Raw genomic sequence first — 22,740 nt, forward strand, 5'->3', positions numbered from 1 at the left:
CCTAATCAAAGTGTGATTTTGCGCATTATCGTGTAGAAGACCCTAATTTTGTGATATTCGTGTTGGAAAAACTTTATGCTAACATTCTCCAGTCAGGTACAAAAATCTAGATTATATTCTGATATAGTTTGAGTCCCTTAATTGACATACTGGGCCTGATTCTCGAATACACTACGAATACACATCACGGTGGAAACGGAATGAAACGTATTCGCGATGACAACGGTACAGTGTCGACATCTGGATACGAGATTAGTTTCCCACTAAATTTATCATTATAATATCAAATTATCTTCAGATGAATCTTTTGTATGAGATTATTATATCACATGAAGAAAACAGAGTTTTCCACTCACATTGAATACCAGTTTGATACGAAGAAGTTAATTTTCATTAATGATTTTTTATTTGAAAAGTGTTCATTCTGCCTGAGAAATCATTATTATCTTCGACACTTCACTAACTCGTAAAACGTAGTTCAATGGCGTGCCGTTTATTTCGTTTCCACCGTGAAGTGTATTCGAGAATCAGGCCCACTATGTATTTCTGAGAATCATGTATGTGGAATGAATGCTTGAAGTCGTTTCTATCAAGGGATTGCTAAGATGGCCGCCTTTCAGTAGCCAGCATAGAAAATCATGAGCATAGAAATCATAACCTAAAATTCAAAATGAAGTGCTCCGCGCGATTCTTCGGCTGTGATTTGAATTGCAAATCGTCAAGAAAGCTTCCGGATGGGTATCCAAACATCGCTTGCCAAAAAAAACTCAATTTGCATTGGATGGGATAGGGTTGCCAGAGCCCCGGTTTCTATCTTTCTATCCTTGCTTTCGATCATCGGAGAATCTTTTTCTACAAATTGAAAAACCGACAACACGGCCAACTGCTTCTGTCAAATATGAGGCATCACTAATATATGGAATTCAAAATGGAGTTCACGGAAGAGGACCGTCGTCAATTGATGTTGTAAGCAAAATAAGGAAAATCGAAATTTGAAATTTTTCGCTTCGTCAAAGATCATGAAATTAAATTCCGAAAAACGTTTACAACAGCACCTTCAAAGACATCAACAATGTAAATACATACAATAAATTTTGATTCCGGGTGAAATGCACTTGCGGGACAGCAAAGTGCGAACGAAATAAAACAGATGATAGACTGGGTTACCATATCCACAGAAGAATCTGTATTGCTACAGACTTTCTCGGACCAAGACATCGTAGTTACAGATTGAAATTTTTGTGGGTTTTAATACAGGATATACATATTTTTTAAATGTCGTTGAAATATTTGTTATGGCTCAATAATACTTAGCGTTACAATGAATGAATAACACTGTTTATCTTTTTCTTGCTAAAGCACAGCTATGGAAATTGGTTTTTGGCTTTGAAAGTTTTTGTTTTTAAGATTGAAAATACCTAAAAGAATCATTAATACGTTTTGACGTAGGATTTGGATAGGATTGGATTGACGAAGATTTTCTGCCTGGGTTTACCAAAGGGGAGGCAAACCGAAAATCATCCCGTTTGTTGAAAAAAGTTATGACTTCGCTTGAAGTAATCTCGAGCGGTTCCAAGAAGTCAGATAAAAACAAAAGAAGCTGTAGTAAATAGACTGTTGGCACAAGTTGAGGTTATGTTATCATTCACATGGTTCGAATCACGTGTTTGGTGTGAAAGTGTTGGTTATTTCTTATGAAAATGGTATTGAGTGTATTGAGTTCCCAGTAAAGTGAGATACAAGTAGTTGTAATGAATTTTGTTCGGATAATTGCGACGATCAACATAAACGCTATTTCTATTCAAGCGAAGAAAATGATGTTGAAAGAATTCCTGGTGAAAAATGACATTGACGCTGCATTTCTACAAGAGGTTCATTTCGATGATTTTTCATTCATTCAAACTCATGAAGCCTTTGTGAATATTGGAATGACTAAAAAGGGTACTGCAATTCTGGTACGGAGGACTTTGGAATACAACCATTTATTGATGGACCCGGGGGGACGTATTATATCTGTTTCGGTAGATGGTTTAAATTTAGTGAATGTGTACGGTCACTCTGGTTCACAATACAAAGCTGACAGGGACGCTACGTTTACGGATTCTATTGCAACATTTCAACAAACCGGGAACTGTATGCAACATCCTCGCAGGTGATTTTAATTGTGTTTTATGTCCTGAGGACTGCAAAGGGAAAATGTATAATTTTTCAAGCGGTTTGAAGTCAGCCGTGCGATCTCTCGAGCTTCAGGACGTGGCGGTTGCGCATAAAAAACCGCAACGAGAGTATACTTTCTTTCGAGGTGATTCAGCGTCTAGATTAGATCGAGTCTATGTATCAAAGAAGTTTAGCTCAAATATAACCAAATGTGTTACAATTCCTGTCGCTTTCTCAGACCACCAAGCCGTAGTAGTGCAGTACAGAATATCAGCAGATCAACGTTCTATGGTGTTTGGTCGGGGGTACTGGAAGATAAACGATCATTTGTTAAATGATCCAATCGTTCAGGAACAGTTTAGGAATGAATATTTAAAATTGAAAGAGAGAAGAAAATTCAGTGATAGCTGCAGTGAATGGTGGTCATATGATGTGAAAGGAAAGATTGAACAATTTTGTAAACAAAAGGCGTTCGAGTTTAATGATCCGATTAGGCGCAGGAAGGACGTGTGGAATACGAAGTTGAACTATGTGAGGAAGTCCTTTGATCATGTCACGAGAGGAAAAATGATAGAACGAATCAGTGAAGAAGAGCTATTGAAAACAATAAAAGATGCGACGAAAAAGAAATCTCCCGGTCCAGATGGAATTACCTACGAATTTTACATGCTTCATTTTGATTTAGTGAAACAAGAACTTCTACGATTGTTCAACGGTTTTTTGAATAATTCGATGGTACCAATGGAATACTTTTCGAGTGGAATCGTTACCCTTATACCGAAATTTGGGGAATCGAAAGACCTTAAAGACGTTAGGCCAATCAGTCTTTTAAACACAGACTATAAATTTTTTACCAAGCTCATAGCTAATCGTATTTCGGAAGGTATGCATGAAGTCATTGAAGAAGGCCAAACCGCAGTAGTAAAGGGTGTATAGTATAACTTGGATGTGATACGTACTTTAGTGATCAAAGCGCAGCAATCTAAAATAATGAAATTCGCATTACTGAGTCTAGACTTAGAGAAAGCTTTTGATGTTGTTAATCACGATCGTTTGTGGGAAATTCTTAAGAAGTTTGGTTTGCCAGATCAAGTTATCACAATTATACGAAAGTTTTATTCCAGTGCTTCTTCGAAAATTATAGTGAATGGCTACTTAACCAATGATATAAAGATAGATAGATCGGTGCGACAAGGGTGTCCACTATCCATGACACTTTTTGTGATGTATATTGAGCCTTTAATAAGGCAAATTTATGCCGCGTTGAGAGGTATTTTAATTCAAACTCGGTTCATCAAAATAAGAGCATTCGCTGACGACTTGACAATTGTAATTAGAAACAATGATGAATTCGATACTGTTTTGAAGATTATTAGTGATTACTCCATTAGCGCTAAAATAAATCTGAATATTAAAAAATCTGGATATCTTAGGTTCAACAATTGTAATGTTGGGCCACAAATGGTGGCGAAATGCAAAGAATTGAGAATTTTAGGTTTGTTGGTCACAATTTCATGGAAGGAAATTGTTGAAATCAACTTCAGGAAACTGATAAATAGCATAAAGTTTTCCATTCACTTATTTTCGTCACGTAGGTTAAATTTATTGGAAAAAGTTATAGTTTCAAATACCTTCTTATTATCCAAACTATGGTACATAGCCCAGGTAATTCCGCCAAATAACAGGCAAATAGCAGAAATTAAAATGATTACTGGACAATTTCTGTGGAGTCATCATACAATGTTCAGAGTTCATCGAGATCAGTTGTATTTGGACGCCACGCAAGGTGGATTGAATTTGATTGACCCTGAAACCCAATGAAAAATAAATTAATTTACAAAATTATTAAATTTACAAATTAATCATCCTCTGATTAGGTTGAATAGATGGAAAAATGTAACAAGTAAAACTAAAAAAACATTAAACCTCTCCTCAACGATTAAGACAATGGATCATATAAGAACGAATATGGCAATCCATAATTTTCTACTTACAAAGAAAGCAATTGAAGTGAAAATCGAGCAAAAATTTCCCAATCTTCCATGGGAAGTTATTTGGGAAAATTTATCCAAGAACTTTATATCTACTCAGGCGAGGTCATTATTGTATGAAGTATTCAATGATTGATTGGTTTCCTAACAAAGTTGAAATGAAAAATCATAATTTTGCTAATGTTGAAAAAAAATCTATGTGATGTTTGTGGTGAGGAAGATACAAATTTGCATAGAATCAAAGAATGTTTACATTGTATGGAATTGGATGTCGAACATGGTCAAAACGAAACTGCAATAAGTCTTAGATTCACCGGAAGATATGCTATATAAAGGATTAAAAAAAGAAAAACTTCAAAGCAAAAAGTGCATTGGGGCTAGTAGCAGAAACAATTTTTTACAATATGAATAATTCTAAAAATGGCAACCTATTTTGTTTCAAAAAGCATATTAGAGAGAAGATGGGATAACAAGAAGGTATTTGAAAAACACTTTAACAAATGTCTTAATTTTTGTTAAGGATGGAAAATATGGGTAGATTATTTTGAACTTAACATTAACATCATGATTGTATGGGTAATACAATTGAATGTATGCATCTCTAAGTTAAGTTTGTAAACTAATATTTGTAAATAAACAATTAAAAAAAAAAAAAAAATCTGAGAGAAAAAAACAAAGATGAAAAGATTTTTTTCAAACTGAACACACAGGTTTTATTACGGCAACCCTGGTGGTAGGTCGACGCAATTTTAGCGTAAACTGGATAGTGAACATTATTTATATTGTGAAAAATTACATGCAGGCGCATATAGAGTGGGAACAAACTATCCGTGTCTGATGAATTAATGTTGGGGTGCAGTTATTCCCTAATTAGCGAACATGTACTGTACTTGAGACTTTTACAGGTACAGATCATGCGTAACTTTGCTCCGAATTATTAGGTCCAGAGTTCCTGATTACCTATTTAAACCTATGGAGCCTTCAGGAGATTCGGAACAACACATAGGTTTACGGGCAGATGATCTACTAGGTTTTGTCTCCGACGTCTATCACCGCCAGCTTTATTGCAGGCCGCCGTAAAACACCAGTCGCTGTTCGCACCAACGCTTGGCGAATTCTCCCATCACGCCCTGCAATAACTTTCTCCACGCGTCCACGGATCCAATGATTTCGGTCAGTTCCGTTAACTATGAGAACGAGATCTCCCTCTTCAAGCTCCTTGGTGTCGTCGAACCACTTGCATCTGCGAGTTATCACTGGCAGGTACTCCCTAATCCACCTTTTCCAAAACTCCCCGGTGATGTGCTGGGCTTGCTTCCAGCTACTACGGAGACCAACATATCCAATGACTTCGGTTTCTGCATGGAGTCCCGTCGAATTCCCCAACAGGAAGTGGTTGGGGGTTAGAGATTCCTGATCCGCGGACTTCAGCGGAATGTACGTCAACGGTCTAGAGTTCACCAACGCTTCTGCTTCATAGATAATCGTTTTCAGAGTCTCGTCGTCGGGTTTTCGAGGAATATTCAGTGCTGAAAAAATCGCTGTCTTAACTGACCGGACAAGGCGCTCCCACACTCCGCCCATGTGTGGAGTTGCGGGAGGGATGAACTTCCAAGCGGTTCTCGCGTTCGTGAAAGTTGTTGCCATGGTCTCATTCATTGCCGAGATCTCTTCCTGAAGCTGCCTGCTGGCTCCTTGGAAGCAGGTGCCATTGTCGGAGTAGAACACTGCCGGTGACCCTCTACGTCAAACGAATCTGCGTACAGCCATGACACATGATTCCGTTGACAAACTATGCACCACCTCCATGTGTACAGCGCGAATTGTCAAGCAGGTAAAAAGTGCTACCCAGCGCTTCACCTGGCTGCGCCCGGCCTTGACCAGCACCGGTCCAAAATAATCTACCCCAACGTACGTGAAAGGGCGTACAAAGGGTTGCAATCTTTCTTCGGGAAGAGGCGCCATTACTGGTGCTCTTGGAATAGTCTTGGTGATCTTGCAGAACACGCAGTTCTTCGTAACCCTTTGAATGAGGGATCTCAGTTTGGCCACTTCGAAGCGCTGCCGCATTTCGTTGACAACTGTCTCGCGATTTGCGTGACGAAATTGTCGGTGGTAGAAGTCCGTAATGAGAGTTGTTATTGGATGACACTTCGGAAGAATCGCCGGCCACTTTGCTTCGAATGGCACATACGGTGCAGCTCCAATACGACCGCGCATCCGGAGGATTCCTTGCTCATCTATGAAAGGCCAAGTTTTGTAGATGCTGCTCGATTTAGAAACGGTTGCGTGGCGAATCTCTGGGTTGCCCTGAGTTGTCTTCAACACGGTTCTTTCTTCCGGGAATGCATCCTCTTGTGCCATCTTCCAGAGTACAAGTTCCGCTCTTGCTAGTTCCCGCTGAGTTAGTAACCCTGCTTTTAGCTGCTGTCCAAAATTCTTCTTTTGTACGCTCTCGATGAAACGGAACACGTATGCCATCGTACGTAGCAACTTTGTCCATCGGTTAAACCTGGAATAATCCAACAGTGGCGTAGAATTCCAGTGGGCTTGAACTCTCTGTATTTCTTCGTGTGACGTCACTGTGGGCGGATGTTTCGGCCAAGATTGCTCACCATAATATAAAAACTTGGGTCCTCGCAACCAAGGACTGTCCGCTTCCAGGTTTGGTCCGTTCTTCCATTTTGTGGCAACGTCTGCCACGTTGTGCTTCGATTGAACCCACCTCCATTCTTGGGGATCGCTGAGGGTCAGAATCTCTCCGATTCGTACAGAGACAAATTTGTGGAAACGCCGATGGTCAGACCGAATCCACGCCAACACTGTTGTCGAGTCGCTCCAAAGAAAGCGTCGAGAGACCGGAAACGTGTGGTATTCTAAGATCGAAGCTTGAAGACGAACCCCCAGAACAGCAGCTTTTAGCTCAAGTCTAGGGATGGACAATGTCTTTAAAGGAGCCACTTTGCTTTTTGCTCCCACCAGCGCCAACTGAACGTTGTTTTTATGCACCAAGCGAAAGTATATGGCGCATGAGTATGCAGTGTCACTGGCGTCCACGAAGGTATGGATTTGCAGGTCCTCAAAGGTATCCGGGAATGGAGAAAAGTAGCATCGTGGGATAGACAGTTTATCTAGCTTCGGGAAAAGGTTCACCCACTGTCGCCATTTCTGATAGAGATCACAATTGATCGGTTCATCCCAACCTATTCCTGAAGCCCAGGTCCCTTGGATGATGACTTTCCCGTGAACAAGAAGGTGGGAAATGAGTCCTAGTGGATCGAACAGGCTCATAACGACTTTCAACACTTCTCGCTTGGAGGGAATATGTGTTTCATCTACGATAGCACGAAGATCCTCTCGAAGTTTAACTGTGTAGACGAAGCGATCCTCTTTGGGGAGCCTTTTCATCCCAAGAACAGACTCAGATATGCCTTCCCTTTCCAGGATCAGATCCTTTGGTTCATCAGCGGTAATTTCCCCGATTTCCCAAAGGAGTTGCGTTGAATTCGAGCGGAACTTGCGGATCTCAAAACCCCCTTTTTCATGGACCAGAATCACCTCCTTGACGACCTCCACCGCTTCCTCCACAGTCATAAAGCTGTCCAAATAATCGTCCACGTAGTGGTTTTTGACTATGGCTGCGGACGCTCTTGGATAAAGACCAGCAAACTCCTGCGCATTGAGGTTCTTCACGTACTGTGCAGAAGCGGGAGAACAAGTAGCGCCAAAGGTGGCCACATTCATCATGAAAACCTGAATCGGATCGGAACGATTTTCCCGCCAGAGGAAGCACTGCGCCAGACGGTCTTGTGAGCGGATCCACAACTGGTGGAACATTTCCCTAATGTCACCGCAGACGGCTACAGGGAATTGGCGAAAACGGCTGAGAATAGCAGGTAATGGTGTTAGCAGGTCGTGGCCCTTCAGGAGTTTGGAGTTCAAGGATACCCCATTCGCTACTGCTGCTGCGTCCCAAATCAACCGTACTTTGTTTGGTTTTTTGGGATGAACGACGACTCCTAACGGAATGAACCACATAGGCCTCATATTGGCGTTTCCCAATTCGGATTCCGTAGCTTGGCGGGCATAACCTTTCCGCACGTACTCGGAAATTTGCTCGCGAACCTGTTCCTTCAACGTTGGGTTCTTCTCAAGCTTCTTCTCTAAAGAATATAGACGACGAACTGCCATTGGATAGCTATCCGGGAAATCAGGGTCCCGCCACAAAAGACCGGTCTCAAACCCATGCTCAGTTCGCCTTGTCGTACGCTCCAGAATCTTCCTCGCCCGTGTATCTTCGTCTGATTCCAAGGGTTCGTATAGACCACTAACACCAACATCTTCCAACGCGAAGTAGTCCCGTAGCTGATTGTTGAGTTTTTGATCTGGATCGGTGTATGCAGCAACATGGAAGTTAACCACTGCTCTTGTGGGTGAATCGGAAAGACATCCATAAACGCTCCAACCTAGACGACATTTAGCAGCTATTGGATCCATCGGTCCGCCTTCGCGGAGTTTCAATGGTACACCCAGTCGAAGATTGTCTAAACCAATTAGCAACTTTGGTTGAACCATCTCGTAATCTTCCAACGGAAGCCCTCGCAAATGTGGATACCGCTGGCAGAGTTCCTTATATTTCAATGTCTGCGAAGGAAGGACCAAGCAGCTGACTGTCCTGACATACGACAGTTTATGACGATTGCTATTACCTCTCCCTGATATATCCAGTTGCACTCGTTTTGAACCTGGTTCCTCGCGAGTTACCATGCCCGTCCACTGCAAAGTCAACGGTTCCGATGGGCCGGTAGCGCACAAACGTTCAGCGATGGTTTCGTCCAAGAGAGAAATCGAAGACCCTTCGTCGATAAATGCGAAGATGACTTCGAAACGTTCTCCAGCATACAACACCACAGTAAGAACACGAAACATAGGGAAAGGTCCATTTCCCTGTATTAAATGGTTGGCGGACATATTGGAGTATGGTTGAGACTAGTCCTCCCATGAATTCACCGAACGTCGCTAATGTTGCATCTGGTTGCCTGCTTTTGTAGACCGCCCACTCCATTTTGAGCGATCCGGGTAATTTCTCCACAAGCTCCTGCACTAGCACCGGGTTAGCCAAATGTAGAACTTGATTCGCCGCCTTCAGATGATCTACTAGGTTTTGTACGGTTAAACCGAATTCCACCACAGTCTCGAGACGATCATGCCTTGGTGCTGGCGCCCGGTGAACTTTCTCTATGAGCGATCGTATTAGAAGTTCCGGTCTGCCGTACAGCGTTCGCAGGGTACTGATGACTTGTGGAACGCTTGAGGGAAGTAGCAATCGACTCCGAACCGATTCAAGGGCGTGCCCCTTTAAGCATCGCTGTAGGCGGATGAGGTTTTCCGCATCTGTATACACACATGCAGCTGTAGTTTGCTCGAAACTGCATATGAAAATGGGCCAATCTTCCGGATTGCCGGAAAAATGTGGCAGCTCTTTTCCCATTACTTGCCTGGCTGCCATGTGACTTTGTTCTAAATTAACTGTCGGTGCTGCTCGATCCTGGCGCGTCAAACCAGGCGGTAACCGTGGAATCACCCTGGGAACTGAGTGGTCGATTCCTGATCGATCGGGTAAACAGCTTAGGTTATGTTGTATTCGCTCATCAGCAGTTTGCTGATCTCTCGGCGTTTGTTGAGGTTCGTTCACTCCTTCGGACCGTGCTGGTCGGTGCTCGACTCGATGTTGAACTATTGCAGATCGCTGACTTTCTCCCCCATCAGCTCGATCTGTGTTGGGTAGCGGTGGGTTCGGTCTCGACGAAGGACCTGCTTCCCCGAAAACTGGGTCCACATCCTGTGCTTCGGAACATTTGTCCAGCCAATCGCTGCTTTTTTATCCATTGCCTCCTGGTCTTGCAATGCCTGCTCCTTCATTTTTTGTTCCTCTTCGATTAGCTTCATTTCGGTACATAAACGTGACGCACGGGCACTGGAAGTCGTGCTGATTGCAACCGACGGAATTTGTTGCGGTACGATTACAAGTTCGGGCTTATTTTGGACCTGCTTAGAAGTTGATTTGACTGTCGACGAACGAAGAGATCTTTCGGATGGTAGTAGTGGTTTGAGATGACGAGACGACGACGCTAAATTCTTCTGACAATCCTTGCAGACGTATACCAGGTCCTTAGTCGAATCGTCCACACCGGCACATCCGAAATGCTCCCACAGCTTACAATTATCACAGGCGACCCATTGCTCGTTATCTGTGCAAGACTTGCAGCTGTATCCCGCGGGTTTTCGATGTTCCTCCATCCTAACCCCGTCTTAAAATCCTTGAAGATTTTGTGGGGTTATGTCACCAAAACTCGAAAGCAAACAACTATTTTGTAGTGTAAGCTTCAAGCTAAAATTATATTTTAAATTCAGTTTTACAAATTGCAATGTTTTTCTAGTTTAACTTACGATTTTAGTGTAGGAAGTATAAGAATAATGTAATTGGAGGAATCTTATCTTTACCCACGTTTTAGGTTAACTGTAAATATAGTTAAGGTTGTAGTTATATAAGTTTTATGGCCCTATTTTAAGTAGTTTAAGTGAATCTACCTAATTATAGTCCGTAAGCTTGTAAATACTTTAATAATATTATAGGTAGTTTTATAATTTTTTAATTTTAATCGATTTGACACACGCACTGTACTCTTCTATAAATCTGAATTAGTCAAATGCGGTGATGGCCAATCATTCTTCACCGATTTGACATTTCTTCCATTTGCTTGTCACCTGTGACAGTTTCGTTGGGTTAGGCCTGCTGGAGAGTGTGTCGACGGCGTCGCTGCTGCGAGTAGTGTTGTCGTCACACTATTTATTTGCAAAATTCGAGCTTCTGAGAGGCACACGGGCAAATAGTTTCAAAATTCCTCAGCAGGATTCTAAAATTTCAAAATTGTCGACAGCTTTCTAGATCCAAATCAATCCAAATCAAGAATATGGACCGATCGAACGTTTTTGGGCAACAAGGGTGGTACAGTGTCTCGAAACATGTCAGACTTCAGAAATAATTAGCCAGCAGCGCTCAGGAAGTGCACAAAGACTATTGTGCAGAATTTGATGGGAGATGTCAAATCCAAGGTACAATAACTCTACAGAAATCAGCAATCTAGAACACTAGAAGCAATAGCAAAATGTGTTTAACCAAAAAAAATTTTTTTTTTGAAGGTTCTAGATTACTTATCGATGCACTATTTAATTGAATGAATTCCAAAATTTTTGTATCTCACAGCTACATGAAAACTATTCATGATAGAAAATATTTATGACATTATCATCGACACGGAGCTGAGTAAAGCTGAGAAGAATTACACCATCGTAAGGTGATATTATAAGGGGCAATATTAAAACCATAATATTCTACGTCTTTGGGCCGCTTTAAACAAACGACATTTACATTATTTATTTTATCTTCTTCGATGCAATAATGTTGATGAATCGTTTTATTATGTAATAATCCAGAAATAGATCGGAAATTCAAATCACTGAATCAAACTGTAAATTATTACCAAGGTAGTATTGGGAACACATTAAGTTTGTGGACCTCACGATTCTGACTGGACCCATAAACTTTCAAGGGGAGGAAGGCTGATCAAAGTCTACGCTCTATACAAATTTTCAAAAAATCAGGGTGGTCAGCCACTTCTTGTTTTGCTGATTCCGTGCCATCTTTTACAGCATTTGTTGATTGCATGTAATTGATTATTTCGGACATTTCATTGAAATAATGTTTAGACTTCAACGGATCCATGATACCATGATATTCTGCAATCAATGAATCAATTCCAATGCGTTATTACTTCAGTCAGCATCATTGAACTTTCGATAGAGTAACACTATTCACTAGTTCTTTCCTTTCTCAATCAACTTACCCAAACAACCGGGGCTGTGAAGGATCGAACCTGGAAGAAGATAACAATCCCAGAAGCATTTGTTGTTTCTTCGTTTAACGGGGTTCTCCCCCGCCTCCCCTTCTCAAATATTAGCTTTTATCGCACGAAGCGGAAATGGAAATTCTTCCAAAGTGCGTTGTTCTCAGGCGTCAGGAGTCAAGGAACTTTAAACAGCAAAAATAACAACCGTTGATGACACCGGCCAAGCATGGAACCGGAGGGACACTTGGTGCTCGGTGTGGAAAGCTCGCTGCAGGCGAAACGAAACACAACGACCACCGGAGCACGGGGGAGGGGGGTGAGTCCGGTGTGAGAGTAACTTAGTTGATGACATGAAAACAACCACTCCTCCCCCTCCTCCTACTCGCATACTGCTGGAACTGAATTTACAAGTTCTGCTGAAGGAGTGAAAACCATGGGCTCTCTCTGGAAGTGTTGTCACGCCCCGTCTTCTGAGCTGTGTCGCTGCAATTGTTCAGCCACCGGAGGCTGGAGCAGGAGGCAGTCCGTGTAGTGTTTCGTAGTGGAAGCAAATAGAGCAGATTCAGGGCACGAGGCAAGTCAATGGTAGTTACAGAAAATTGAACTACAAAAAAGGCTTCCCATTCACCATTTGATGGTGGACCTTTCGTCTCGGAGTGTGATGATAGCAACAAAAGAAGAATGCCCCTTTTTTTTCTTTGGGCTTCTGGCGACCGCTCAAACGAGATAAAGCTAGATGCCGGGGAGTACCGGCATCGCTCAAATGGGACAAGTTTCTGGGAAACTGCATATTTTATGGAGGGGAAAAAGTTTACTCCTCACACAGTTATCACTCGGTGTGGCGGTGGTGAGACAATGCTGGTTTTTCTTTTTGTCATTAGGGGTTTGCATAGTTTTGCTCAGCCTCAACGAATGATTGAGGGCTGTCTGTCGGGCTGCCGCTGCCTCTTGCTGTGCTTAAGCATCAAATATTTACTTCGCATTACATATCCGACAGGTCGGTGGCAACAGCAGCAGCAGCAGCTTGCAGATCAAATTTGAGCGTGATATTTGCAGTGTTTCAGTGCTGACAACTGTCACTTAAAATATGCATAACGAAAATATTGGCTGTCAACTGGCGAAGGAAATGGTGGCTCGAAAATGATTCATATCGGGGTGGAAATTATGATTCATTTGGGTTGATGGATGAATCTGATATTAAGTAAATATCTTCGATTCACCTTACGATAGTGTAACTCTGCTCAGCTTTACTCAGCTCCGTGTCGATGATAATGCCATAAATATTTTTTTCTATCATGAATAATTGTCATGTAGCTGCGAGATACAAAAATTTTGGAATTAATTCAATCAAATAGTGCATCGATAAGTAATCTAGAACCTTCAAAAAAAAATTAAACACATTTTGCTATTGCTTCTAGTGTTCTAGATCGCTGATTTCTGTAGAGTTATTGTACCTTGGATTTGACATCTCCCATCAAATTCTGCACAATAGTCTTTGTGCACTTCCTGAGCGCTGCTGGCTAATTATTTCTGAAGTCTGGCATGTTTCGAGACACTGTACCACCCTTGTTGCCCAAAAACGTTCGATCGGTCCATATTCTTGATTTGGATCTAGATACCAAAGCTGTCGACAATTTTGAAATTTTAGAATCCAGGAAAAAGATTCAGATACAAGAATATGAAATCTGAATTTCTGATGAATTTTCGTATAATGATTCTGGAAACAGATACCGAAATCCTCTCATTTTTTATTCTATTCTATAGAATTCGCTACAATAATCTAGAATCGGAAATTCAATTTTAAATTTTTAACGTAATTTATTATTTTTTTCGGATTTTTTTTCACATAATCTGGAGAATTTGGTTCGAAATTCAGAATTTCTGCCCGAATCTGAATCATTTGAAGTGTAATTAAAAACAGGTAGTTTAAAGTTATGAATTCAAATTATAAATTCGTATAGAATCCGAAATTAATTTATATCTGAGAACGATGTATGAAATACGAAATCTCTAATCTAGAAATACTCACTATTTGAATCTCGATACAGAATCAACAAAAGCAGAATCGGATTGATAAATCCTCATCTGCGATTTGGAGAGTTTCCATATTCTTGAGAGTCTGAGTAAGGTAGAAAGATTTAAAACTCCGATTCTGAGTCTAAAATATGTGTTCTAAATCTCAAATACAGAATATGAAAGATCAAATCGAAATATCTGAAACAATATCTGGACCTGGAATGTAATCTTTGGTTTCAGAACTTTAAAACTTGGATATGGGAAACGAGAATTAGTGTTCGAAACTCAAATCTGTGTTTGAAATGTGAGAAAAGCTATATGTTTATTCCTATTCTCAATCTGAAATGCGTTCCTTGAATCTCAATCTAAACATTTGATGCTGAAATCCATAACCTGGAATTGCAGAACATAGAAAATTCTGATTCTGAAATCTTTAAACTGGAATTACAGAATCTAAAAAATGGATCTGGTATTCAGAATCTACAATAAAAATAGGAACCGTCAATCAACATTGTGAATTTGGATCTAGAACATATAAAAAATCCTTAATAACCAAAAAAAGAAATATGTAATATATTAGCGAATTAAGTTCTGGCTTACGATTTTGTAATTTGTATTTGAAAATCTACAATAACAATCTGAACCGTTTATCTGGCTCCGAAACGGAAATTCCATTCTGAATTTCTGATTGTGGAAATCTTATCGAAGAATCCACTTCTGGAATCTAACCATGAAATCGGAGACTCGAATCTGTACCGGAAATTTATAACGTAGAATGGAGCGTAAAATTTTAAAGCAGAGTCCGAAATCTGATACGAGATTTAGAACTCAAATCCTGGGTCAGTCAATCCTGAACATTGGGATCTGAAAATCTTAGTATTGTATTGTATATTCTGAAATCTGAAATTGAAACCTATCATACGTATCAAGAACATTAAAAACTAGAATCTGAAATTAGAATGTTATAATGAAGATCTGATTCAGAATGTAAAATCACATTTTAGGTCCCTAGTATCTGGGATGTATATATGAAATCCTAACTAATATCTCTGCACAAGAACTCTAGATCAGTATGATGAACTCCGTTTTCGTATAACGGATTCCAAATTGTAAATAGCTTATTCCAGATATGAATTGAAATCGCTGATATCATATCTAAACTGAAATCTAAATTCTGATTTTGAAATTTTAAATCTGGAATCATAGATGCTTCAATATAGAGTCAATCCCAAAGATACCAAAATTACAACGAGGGCGATGTCGGCTCTGATTCACGAGTCGTAGGAGATTTTTTGGGTCAGAGTTAATTCCAGCAAGCAACAGATTTTGAAACCTGACACAAATCAAAAATCTCCATAATAAATAACCCATGTGTAGCACTAAAATTTGAAATGTGGGTGTATATGTGTAGATTCTAAAATCTTGATTTGAAATTTGAAATGTGAGAACCAAAATCCGAAATCTACATTTTGATATTTGGAATCTTTATTTAAAACTAGCTAACCCGGCAAACTTCGTCCCGCCCATTTACTTGATTAATTATCGAGTAATGCAGAAATTTGTGTTTTATTTGTATGGCAGCCACCCCTAAGAGAGGGGGGAGGGGTATCTAACCACCATAGAAACATTCATTGCACCCTAAAGTTTCCATATGCCTAATTTGGTTTAATTTGCTTGATTAATTCTCGGGTAATGCAAAAATTTGTGTTTCATTTGTACGGCAGCCCCCTTTAAGAGAGGGGGAAGGAGTATCTTAACACCATAGAAACATTTATTGCATCCTAAAACCTCCACATGCCAAATTTGGTTTCATTTGCTTGATTAATTCTCGAGTAATGCAGAAATTTGTGTTTCATTTGTATGGCAGCCCCCCCCCCTTTGAGTGGGGGAAGGACTGTCTAACCATCATAGAAACATTCATTGCACCCTAAAGTTTCCACATGCCAAATTTGGTTTCATTTGCTTGATTAATTCTCGAGTAATGCAGAAATTTGTGTTTCATTTGTATGGCAGCTCCCCCCTTTGAGTGGGGGAAGGACTGTCTAACCATCATAGAAACATTTATTGCACCCTAAAACTTTCACATGCCAACTTTGGTTTCGTTTGCTTGGTTAATTTCCGAGTAATGCAGAAATTTGTGTTTCATTTGTATGGTAGCCCCCCCCCCCTTAGAGAGGGGGGAGGGGTTTCAAAATATCACGAAAACCTTCCCCGGCCCCAAAAACCCCTACATACCAATTTTCATGTCGATCGGTTCAGTAGTTTCCGAGTCTATAAGAATCAGACAGACAGACAGACATCACTCCATTTTTATATATATAGATCACAAATTGAATCTTTTATCTCGTTCCGGATTTCTGCCCTCTGAATTCTAAACAAGAAATTTGAATCTGGGATAAATACTGGAATCGTATCTGCAATTCGAAGCTCCAGATACGATTCAGAATATGAAAAATTTATATTCTTGAATCCTATCCTTAATCTTGAAATCTGAAACCTGAGGATCTAGAGATCTGAATTACATTGTTCTGAAAACTGAAGATCTGAAATCCGAAGATCACAAATCTGGAGATCGGAAAAACTGAAATCTGAAGGTATGAAAAAAGAAAATCTGAGGTTTTTAATTACAAAGATCTGAAATCTGGAGATCAGAAGATCAGAAAATCTGTAAAAGTAAAATCTGAAGATTGGAAAAAAAAAGATCCGAAAGCGGTACACCAGGTGATCTGAAAAACTGAAGATCTGGAAACACAACACTTGGAGATCTTAAAATTATCTGAATTGGTAAAATATAACGATGGGAAATCTCATGATTTCTTGTCCTGATATCTCAAAATAACAAAGTTTCCACAAATCAATGAGTCTTCGGTCAGTTCCAAATACCTCGTAATATTATATGACCTATAGTTTTATATTTTACATAAAAAAAATCTAAGTTAAATTAAAGACATAACCCGAACGCATTGAATAAACTACTGAAGTAAAATCATCAGAAGTACTATTTAGCGACTGCTTCCATTTTTCTAGAATACTGGAATCCTAAAATCGTGTTTGAAACTCGAATCTGTGTTTGGAATGAAAAAAATGTTGAAAACATTAAAACTTTATAATTCTCTCATTAATCTAGAATTCGTTCTTTGAATACTTTTTCTAAAATCTGTTCTGCTGGCTCTGAAATCTATGGTCTGAAAATATATAATCTTAATCCATTGGGTCTGAATTTCAGATTTTGCCATACTAATCAGAGCCGTGAATGAGTGTTTCAGATCTAATTTAAGCTTTTGATTATGAAATCTTTAAACTGGAATTACAGAATCTCAAAAAATGGATCTGATATTCAGAATCTACAATAAAAATCTGAACCGTCAATCGAAATTGTGAATCGGGATCTAAAACATACAAAGAGTCTAAAATACCCAAAAATAGAAATGTGTAATATGCAAGCGATTTGTGTTTTGGCTCACGATTTGTAAAAATTTTCAAATAAATGTTGAAGCTGGAATTTGCATTTGGAACCCAACAGAAAGCTTGAGAAAGTTTGACTCGAAGGTGTTGAAATGGGGTACAAAATCTGATACTAAATTTAAACTTTGCATCTGAAATCCAAAACCCAAGATAGAAATCATTTACCTATAAATCTATTAAATCAATAAAAATCTGAAGATCTGAAAAATTAACATTTGTAATCTAAAGATTTGAAGGTCCAAAATCAGACGTTCTGAAATATGAAGATTTGAAATCTTGGAATCAAGCCTTTAAATTTGAATCTTTCAGATCTTCAGGTTTGAATTCATTCAGGATTTTTAGACTCGATCTTCAGATCTTGAGATAAAATCTGAAAATTTGTGTGTGTGTTGAAACTCACTATAAAACAGAAAGAAAAAAAAATATTTGAAAATCTGAAATCTGAAGATAGAGATCTGAATTCTCAACGTCTGACATTTCAATATTGGAAATCCCCGAATCTGAATCAAAAGATCTGAAGGTTTGAAAAACTGAAATCTGAAAGTTTAAAATAAGAATCGAAATCTTAATCAGAAGATCAGAAGATCCGAGAATCAAAAGATCCGAGAATCAAAAGATCAGAAGATCAGAAGATCAGAAGATCAGAAGATCAGAAGATCAGAAGATCAGAAGATCAGAAGATCAGAAGATCAGAAGATCAGAAGATCAGAAGATCAGAAGATCAGAAGATCAGAAGATCAGAAGATCAGAAGATCAGAAGATCAGAAGATCAGAAGATCAGAAGATCAGAAGATCAGAAGATCAGAAGATCAGAAGATCAGAAGATCAGAAGATCAGAAGATCAGAAGATCAGAAGATCAGAAGATCAGAAGATCAGAAGATCAGAAGATCAGAAACCTCGAAAAACCGAAAAATAAAAAGGTCTGAATTCTGAAGATCTAAAAAACTGAAATCTAAATGTTTAAAATAAGAAGATTATAATATGGAAATATGGAGATCCGAAATCCGAAAATCAGAATATCTTAAAAGCTGGAGATCTGAAGTCTAAAGATCTGCAGATTTGTTGATCTGAAGGTCCAAATTCTGAAAGACTGCATCTAAATCTGGACTATCTAAAATCCTAGAGGTTTAAATCTGATTATTTGGAGTCCCGAAGATTTGAATTAGATATGAAGATATGAAAAACTGCAACCTGAAAAATTAAAAATGAGATTCGAAATCTGATAATCTAAAGATCAAAAGATCACAAAATCAGAAAATCAGAAGATCCGAGGGTCTAAAAAACTGAAATCTTTTAAAATAAGATTCGAAATCAGAAGATCATAAAATCACGAAATACGAAGAACAAAGAATCTGAAATCTGATGGCTGAAATTTGAAGATCTAAAATTGGAAGATAAAAAGATCTGAAAAACTGAGATCAGAGTGTCAGAAGATCAATCGATCTAAAGTCTCGAGATCGGAAAATATGAATACCTGAAAGTTCAAAATCAGAAGAATTCAAATCTGGAGATCTGAAATCTGAGTATAAAGAGGTCTGGATTCTGAAAAATTTAAATCCAGAAGATCTAGAATCTGAAGATCTGAAGCTCTAAAACCGTAAGAACTGAAGATCTTAAATCTGAAGATCAGACGATCGAAATATAAAGATAGAATTACTAAGAGCTGAATTTCGAAGATCTAAAATCCGAAGCTTTGAAATCTTAAAATCTGAAGATCTGCAATCAATTTAAAATCTGAAATGAGAAGATTGGAAATTTGGAGATCTGAAATCCGAAAATCTAAAGATATGAGAAGCTCAAGATCTGAAATCTAAGGATCTGAAAATCTGTTAATCTGAAGGTCCAAATTATGAACCCTGAAGATCTCAAATCCGAAGATCTTCATCTGACGATCAAAAGATCTGAAGATATGAAAAACTGCAACCTGAAAATCAGAAGAGCAAACGATCTGAACACTGAAGGTTTAAAATAAGATCGGAAGTCTGAAGATCTGAAATTCGAAGATAATAATATCTAAAAGAAATAATTCGGAAGGTTTTAAATAAGATCCGAATCTGAAGATCTGAAGATTTGAAGTTTAGAAAAACAGAAGATAAAACGATTTGAAATCTGAATGTTTAAAATGAGAAGACTTGAAATTCAAAAGATCTGAAGTCTGAGAATCTGAAATATAAATATCTGAACATATATTTTTCAAAAGGTTCAAAATCAGAAGAATTGAAGATTATAGAAGATCTTGAACTCGGAGATCTGGAATCCTAAGATCTGAAAATTTGAATCCAAAGAATCGAAATATGATCTTAAATCCGAAGATCTGAAGATCAATATATCTAATGGTCAGAAAATGCTGAAAGGTATGAAACGCGTGATCATGAAGCGGAGAATGGACGACAAAACTCTCTGATAGTGTTCTTGATGAAGAAAATCAATAACCAAATCAGGCCAAAAGTAATCAAAAACTGATCAGACAACAGTTGTGTCATTGAGGAACTTGCAAACTATTCACAATAATTTTGTTAATTATGAAAAATAAACAATGATTATGATTTCTCCCATAAGTGATCCATATTATTACATAATGAGTTCTTAAATGGACATATTCCCTGATAAAAACATGCTTGGACATGGGAAAGACCACTAAACTAACCTTTACACATCGAAGAGCATCTTTAGGGATTTTGCTTAAAACAGCAAAATACCATTTTTGTTTGATTCATTCATTTCTGTTAAATTTCACATAATTGTGGGGAAGGGCATAAGAATTTTTAATAACCAAACAGGGTGACATAATTAACACAAACTGCTTCAAAACCCCGAGTTATACATGATACTTGTCAAATTCTACTGTTTTCCTGTAGTTAAGACAGTATTCTAAACTAGAAATTTGAAAAAAAAATCATTTTTTTTCCTTCATATTTCTGTAGTTTTGGCATTTAAGAATATATCCTAAAAAATATCGATGGGATGCGCGTCATTTTGAAGCTACAACTTTCAGGTATTAGAATATTATGCATACGTATTTTTATCCTGATGTGTGTAAGTGTAGTGGGCAACAATATCAGGAAGAAATGAAAAATAGATTTTTATTTGTTTTTTTTCAAGAATAATCTTGACTAACACAATTTTTTTGCTAACCAACTCAACAGCAAATCCAATTAACCTTATCAACCCTCCCACTTCATCAGTTCTTAACTATCCTAGTTATGAATATTTTTTCTCCGTTCAATCTTTATTTTACTGTTAAAAGATAGATGAGCAAATAATGATATAATGGATGGTAAAAATATTCTTTATTTTATTTTTCCCGATCTCAAACAAACGTCCGAAATTCGTGTCTCTACACTAGAATAACCCCTTAATTTCAAAATTGAACTAATTCCATTTCATTCTATAAACAAATAATTTGTCCGCATACAAATCAGGATCTCTCAAACATAAAGTCATCTACTAGGATATCACTGAACCTTGTCGAGATCAAGCTTTAGATAAATTAGACTGCTATTAGCTTAGACTGCTAAGATAGCAAAAATAGTGTTTTACTCAAATAAAACCTAACAGCCTGCCATCACATTTATCTTACAACGCAAAATTGCCCAAATGACTGACAAAACCATGTGTGTCACTCAGCCTCCTGCAGGCACTGAAAAGGAAAACCCATCCCTTTGATATTCAAATCGACCTTTGGTGAAAACTTTTGCAAGCCTTCCATCTCTCCACACCACTTCACCATTTATTACAATCTTCACAGAGGCAATGCAAATGCTCAAAGCAATCACTCTCCAAAACTGCAAACAAAGTTAGACTCAGAAAAAGTTCATATCATCCCGTCGGCACACCGTATTACCAGTATTTGTCCCGTTAAAGCTTAACCTTTCGTTTCGAATTCCCATCTCCTTAGTGTATAGAGAGCATCCGGAGGCAGATCGTGCGTCCATACAGACCAACCCAGCCCCACCCCCACGGCAGGGTGACAACCAAATGGCTTCCTCTTTCCATTTTTCACTTCATATTCACCTTTTCTCCTCCGCCGGCTCTGGCTGTCGCACAGAATTGAAGTCTTGCTTGATCTTTTTTTTTTATGTGTGCCACTTCAGCGCTACTTTTCCACGCTTCCAAAAGACTGCAATATTCAAATCATTTTTCTTTCTGTTTCGCACTGAATTACTTTTTTTTCCCTCAACTCTCCCCCGCACTCCGACTTCGTCGTCGCTATGGCTTTGATTTTACTTTTACTGAACTATGTCAAACTCACTTTTTCCACATTCCCGTAATATCAGAAAATTTCTGCTGAGCACTGAGTGACAACGGAGACGACAGTCGCCCCGTTTTTTTTTTCGCCTCCACTGCAATGACACTACACCTGAAAGCGCCACGATGACGATGGCTGCCAAGAGTTGAATGTTACCACTTTACTTCGTCACTTCCGACACGGTGAAACTGTGTTACATTTCAGTCAAACGGTTAAGAACCCATCTTCCCCGAATGCTAATCATAATTTGATTCATCTCGTTTTTTTTTTTTTGGTACTATCCTCTCAAATCTCCACTTTGCATAAATGGCTTCACACCCAGCAAACGAGATGCGCGACACCTCACGAAATAACACCGTAATCGTCACCAAATTCACTTTTCACTCGCACATTTCTGGGGAAATTCGCAAATTTGGAACCGTGCGCGGATCGCTGATTAATCACCACAGGACGCGAACGACTCGAAAGTTTGGCCTTACCGAGTGAAGACGATCCAAAGAACTGTTTGAAAAAGCTTATTGCAGCAGCAACGCCGCGATCTTCGCGGGCTTCGTTCAAGTTCAAGATCTCTTTCTTTTGCCCGCTTCGCATTCAAATGCTCTCTTTCTCCGCAGGTGCGAGGGCTCTCCTTTTCTCTGCTACTTCGCCGCCGCCACCGCCGCGTGGAACGCAACCAAGAGATAAGAAAAGGCTTTGGACTCCGGGAGATCCGAGAGCGGTGCGAGTGACTTATTCTCGCGGCTGCACGCGAACGGACGCGGAGTTTCTTTATGTTAATGCAATGATTTTTTTTCCGTTGGATGCTAAGCTCTTCGATCGGTCGGTTGGTCTGTTTTGGTAAGTGTGTAGTGGTGTTGGAAGTGCGATCGCGGTTTCGGTGGTTGAAATACCTGCCCAGCTGATATTACTGATTTGTTGCTATTTGCTTAGCAATAAATGATTAGTTTGAGG

The 22,740-nt window shown here is 39.0% G+C and overlaps 2 protein-coding genes across 4 annotated transcripts in view; both read right to left on the reverse strand.

Moving 5' to 3' along the window:
- LOC129776306 (mucin-2-like) overlaps window positions 1-22,276 on the reverse strand; it is a 279,861-nt gene extending 257,585 nt beyond the window's left edge. For 2 of the 3 annotated variants that reach the window (XM_055781877.1, XM_055781874.1), the window contains exon 1: window positions 21,555-22,276. The gene's annotated coding sequence lies outside the window, so the exon portion shown is untranslated. The remainder of the gene's footprint in view (window positions 1-21,554) is intronic. The other variant, XM_055781875.1, reaches the window with a different exon arrangement.
- LOC129772888 (uncharacterized) lies at window positions 5,175-9,639 on the reverse strand. Its single transcript, XM_055776418.1, has 3 exons — window positions 9,139-9,639; window positions 5,942-9,095; window positions 5,175-5,875 (listed from the first exon to the last, which is right to left on the reverse strand). Exons 1-3 carry the CDS (start codon window positions 9,637-9,639, stop codon window positions 5,175-5,177), a joined length of 4,356 nt encoding a protein of 1,451 aa, XP_055632393.1.
- Window positions 22,277-22,740: the final 464 nt, after the last annotated feature.

Source organism: Toxorhynchites rutilus, chromosome 3 (genome assembly GCF_029784135.1).
Source record: "Toxorhynchites rutilus septentrionalis strain SRP chromosome 3, ASM2978413v1, whole genome shotgun sequence".
NCBI lineage: Eukaryota > Metazoa > Arthropoda > Insecta > Diptera > Culicidae > Toxorhynchites > Toxorhynchites rutilus.

What these genes read in the sequence shown, in the direction of transcription:
- LOC129772888 (XM_055776418.1), bottom strand. Translation starts at nt 9,639, where the DNA reads ATGGGAAAAGAGCTGCCACATTTTTCCGGCAATCCGGAAGATTGGCCC. An exon ending in GTGAATTCATGGGAGGACTA is followed by an intron (nt 9,096 to 9,138) that starts GTCTCAACCATA and finishes CATTTAATACAG; the next exon opens with GGAAATGGACCTTTCCCTAT. An exon ending in ACACATGGAGGTGGTGCATA is followed by an intron (nt 5,876 to 5,941) that starts GTTTGTCAACGG and finishes GGTCACCGGCAG; the next exon opens with TGTTCTACTCCGACAATGGC.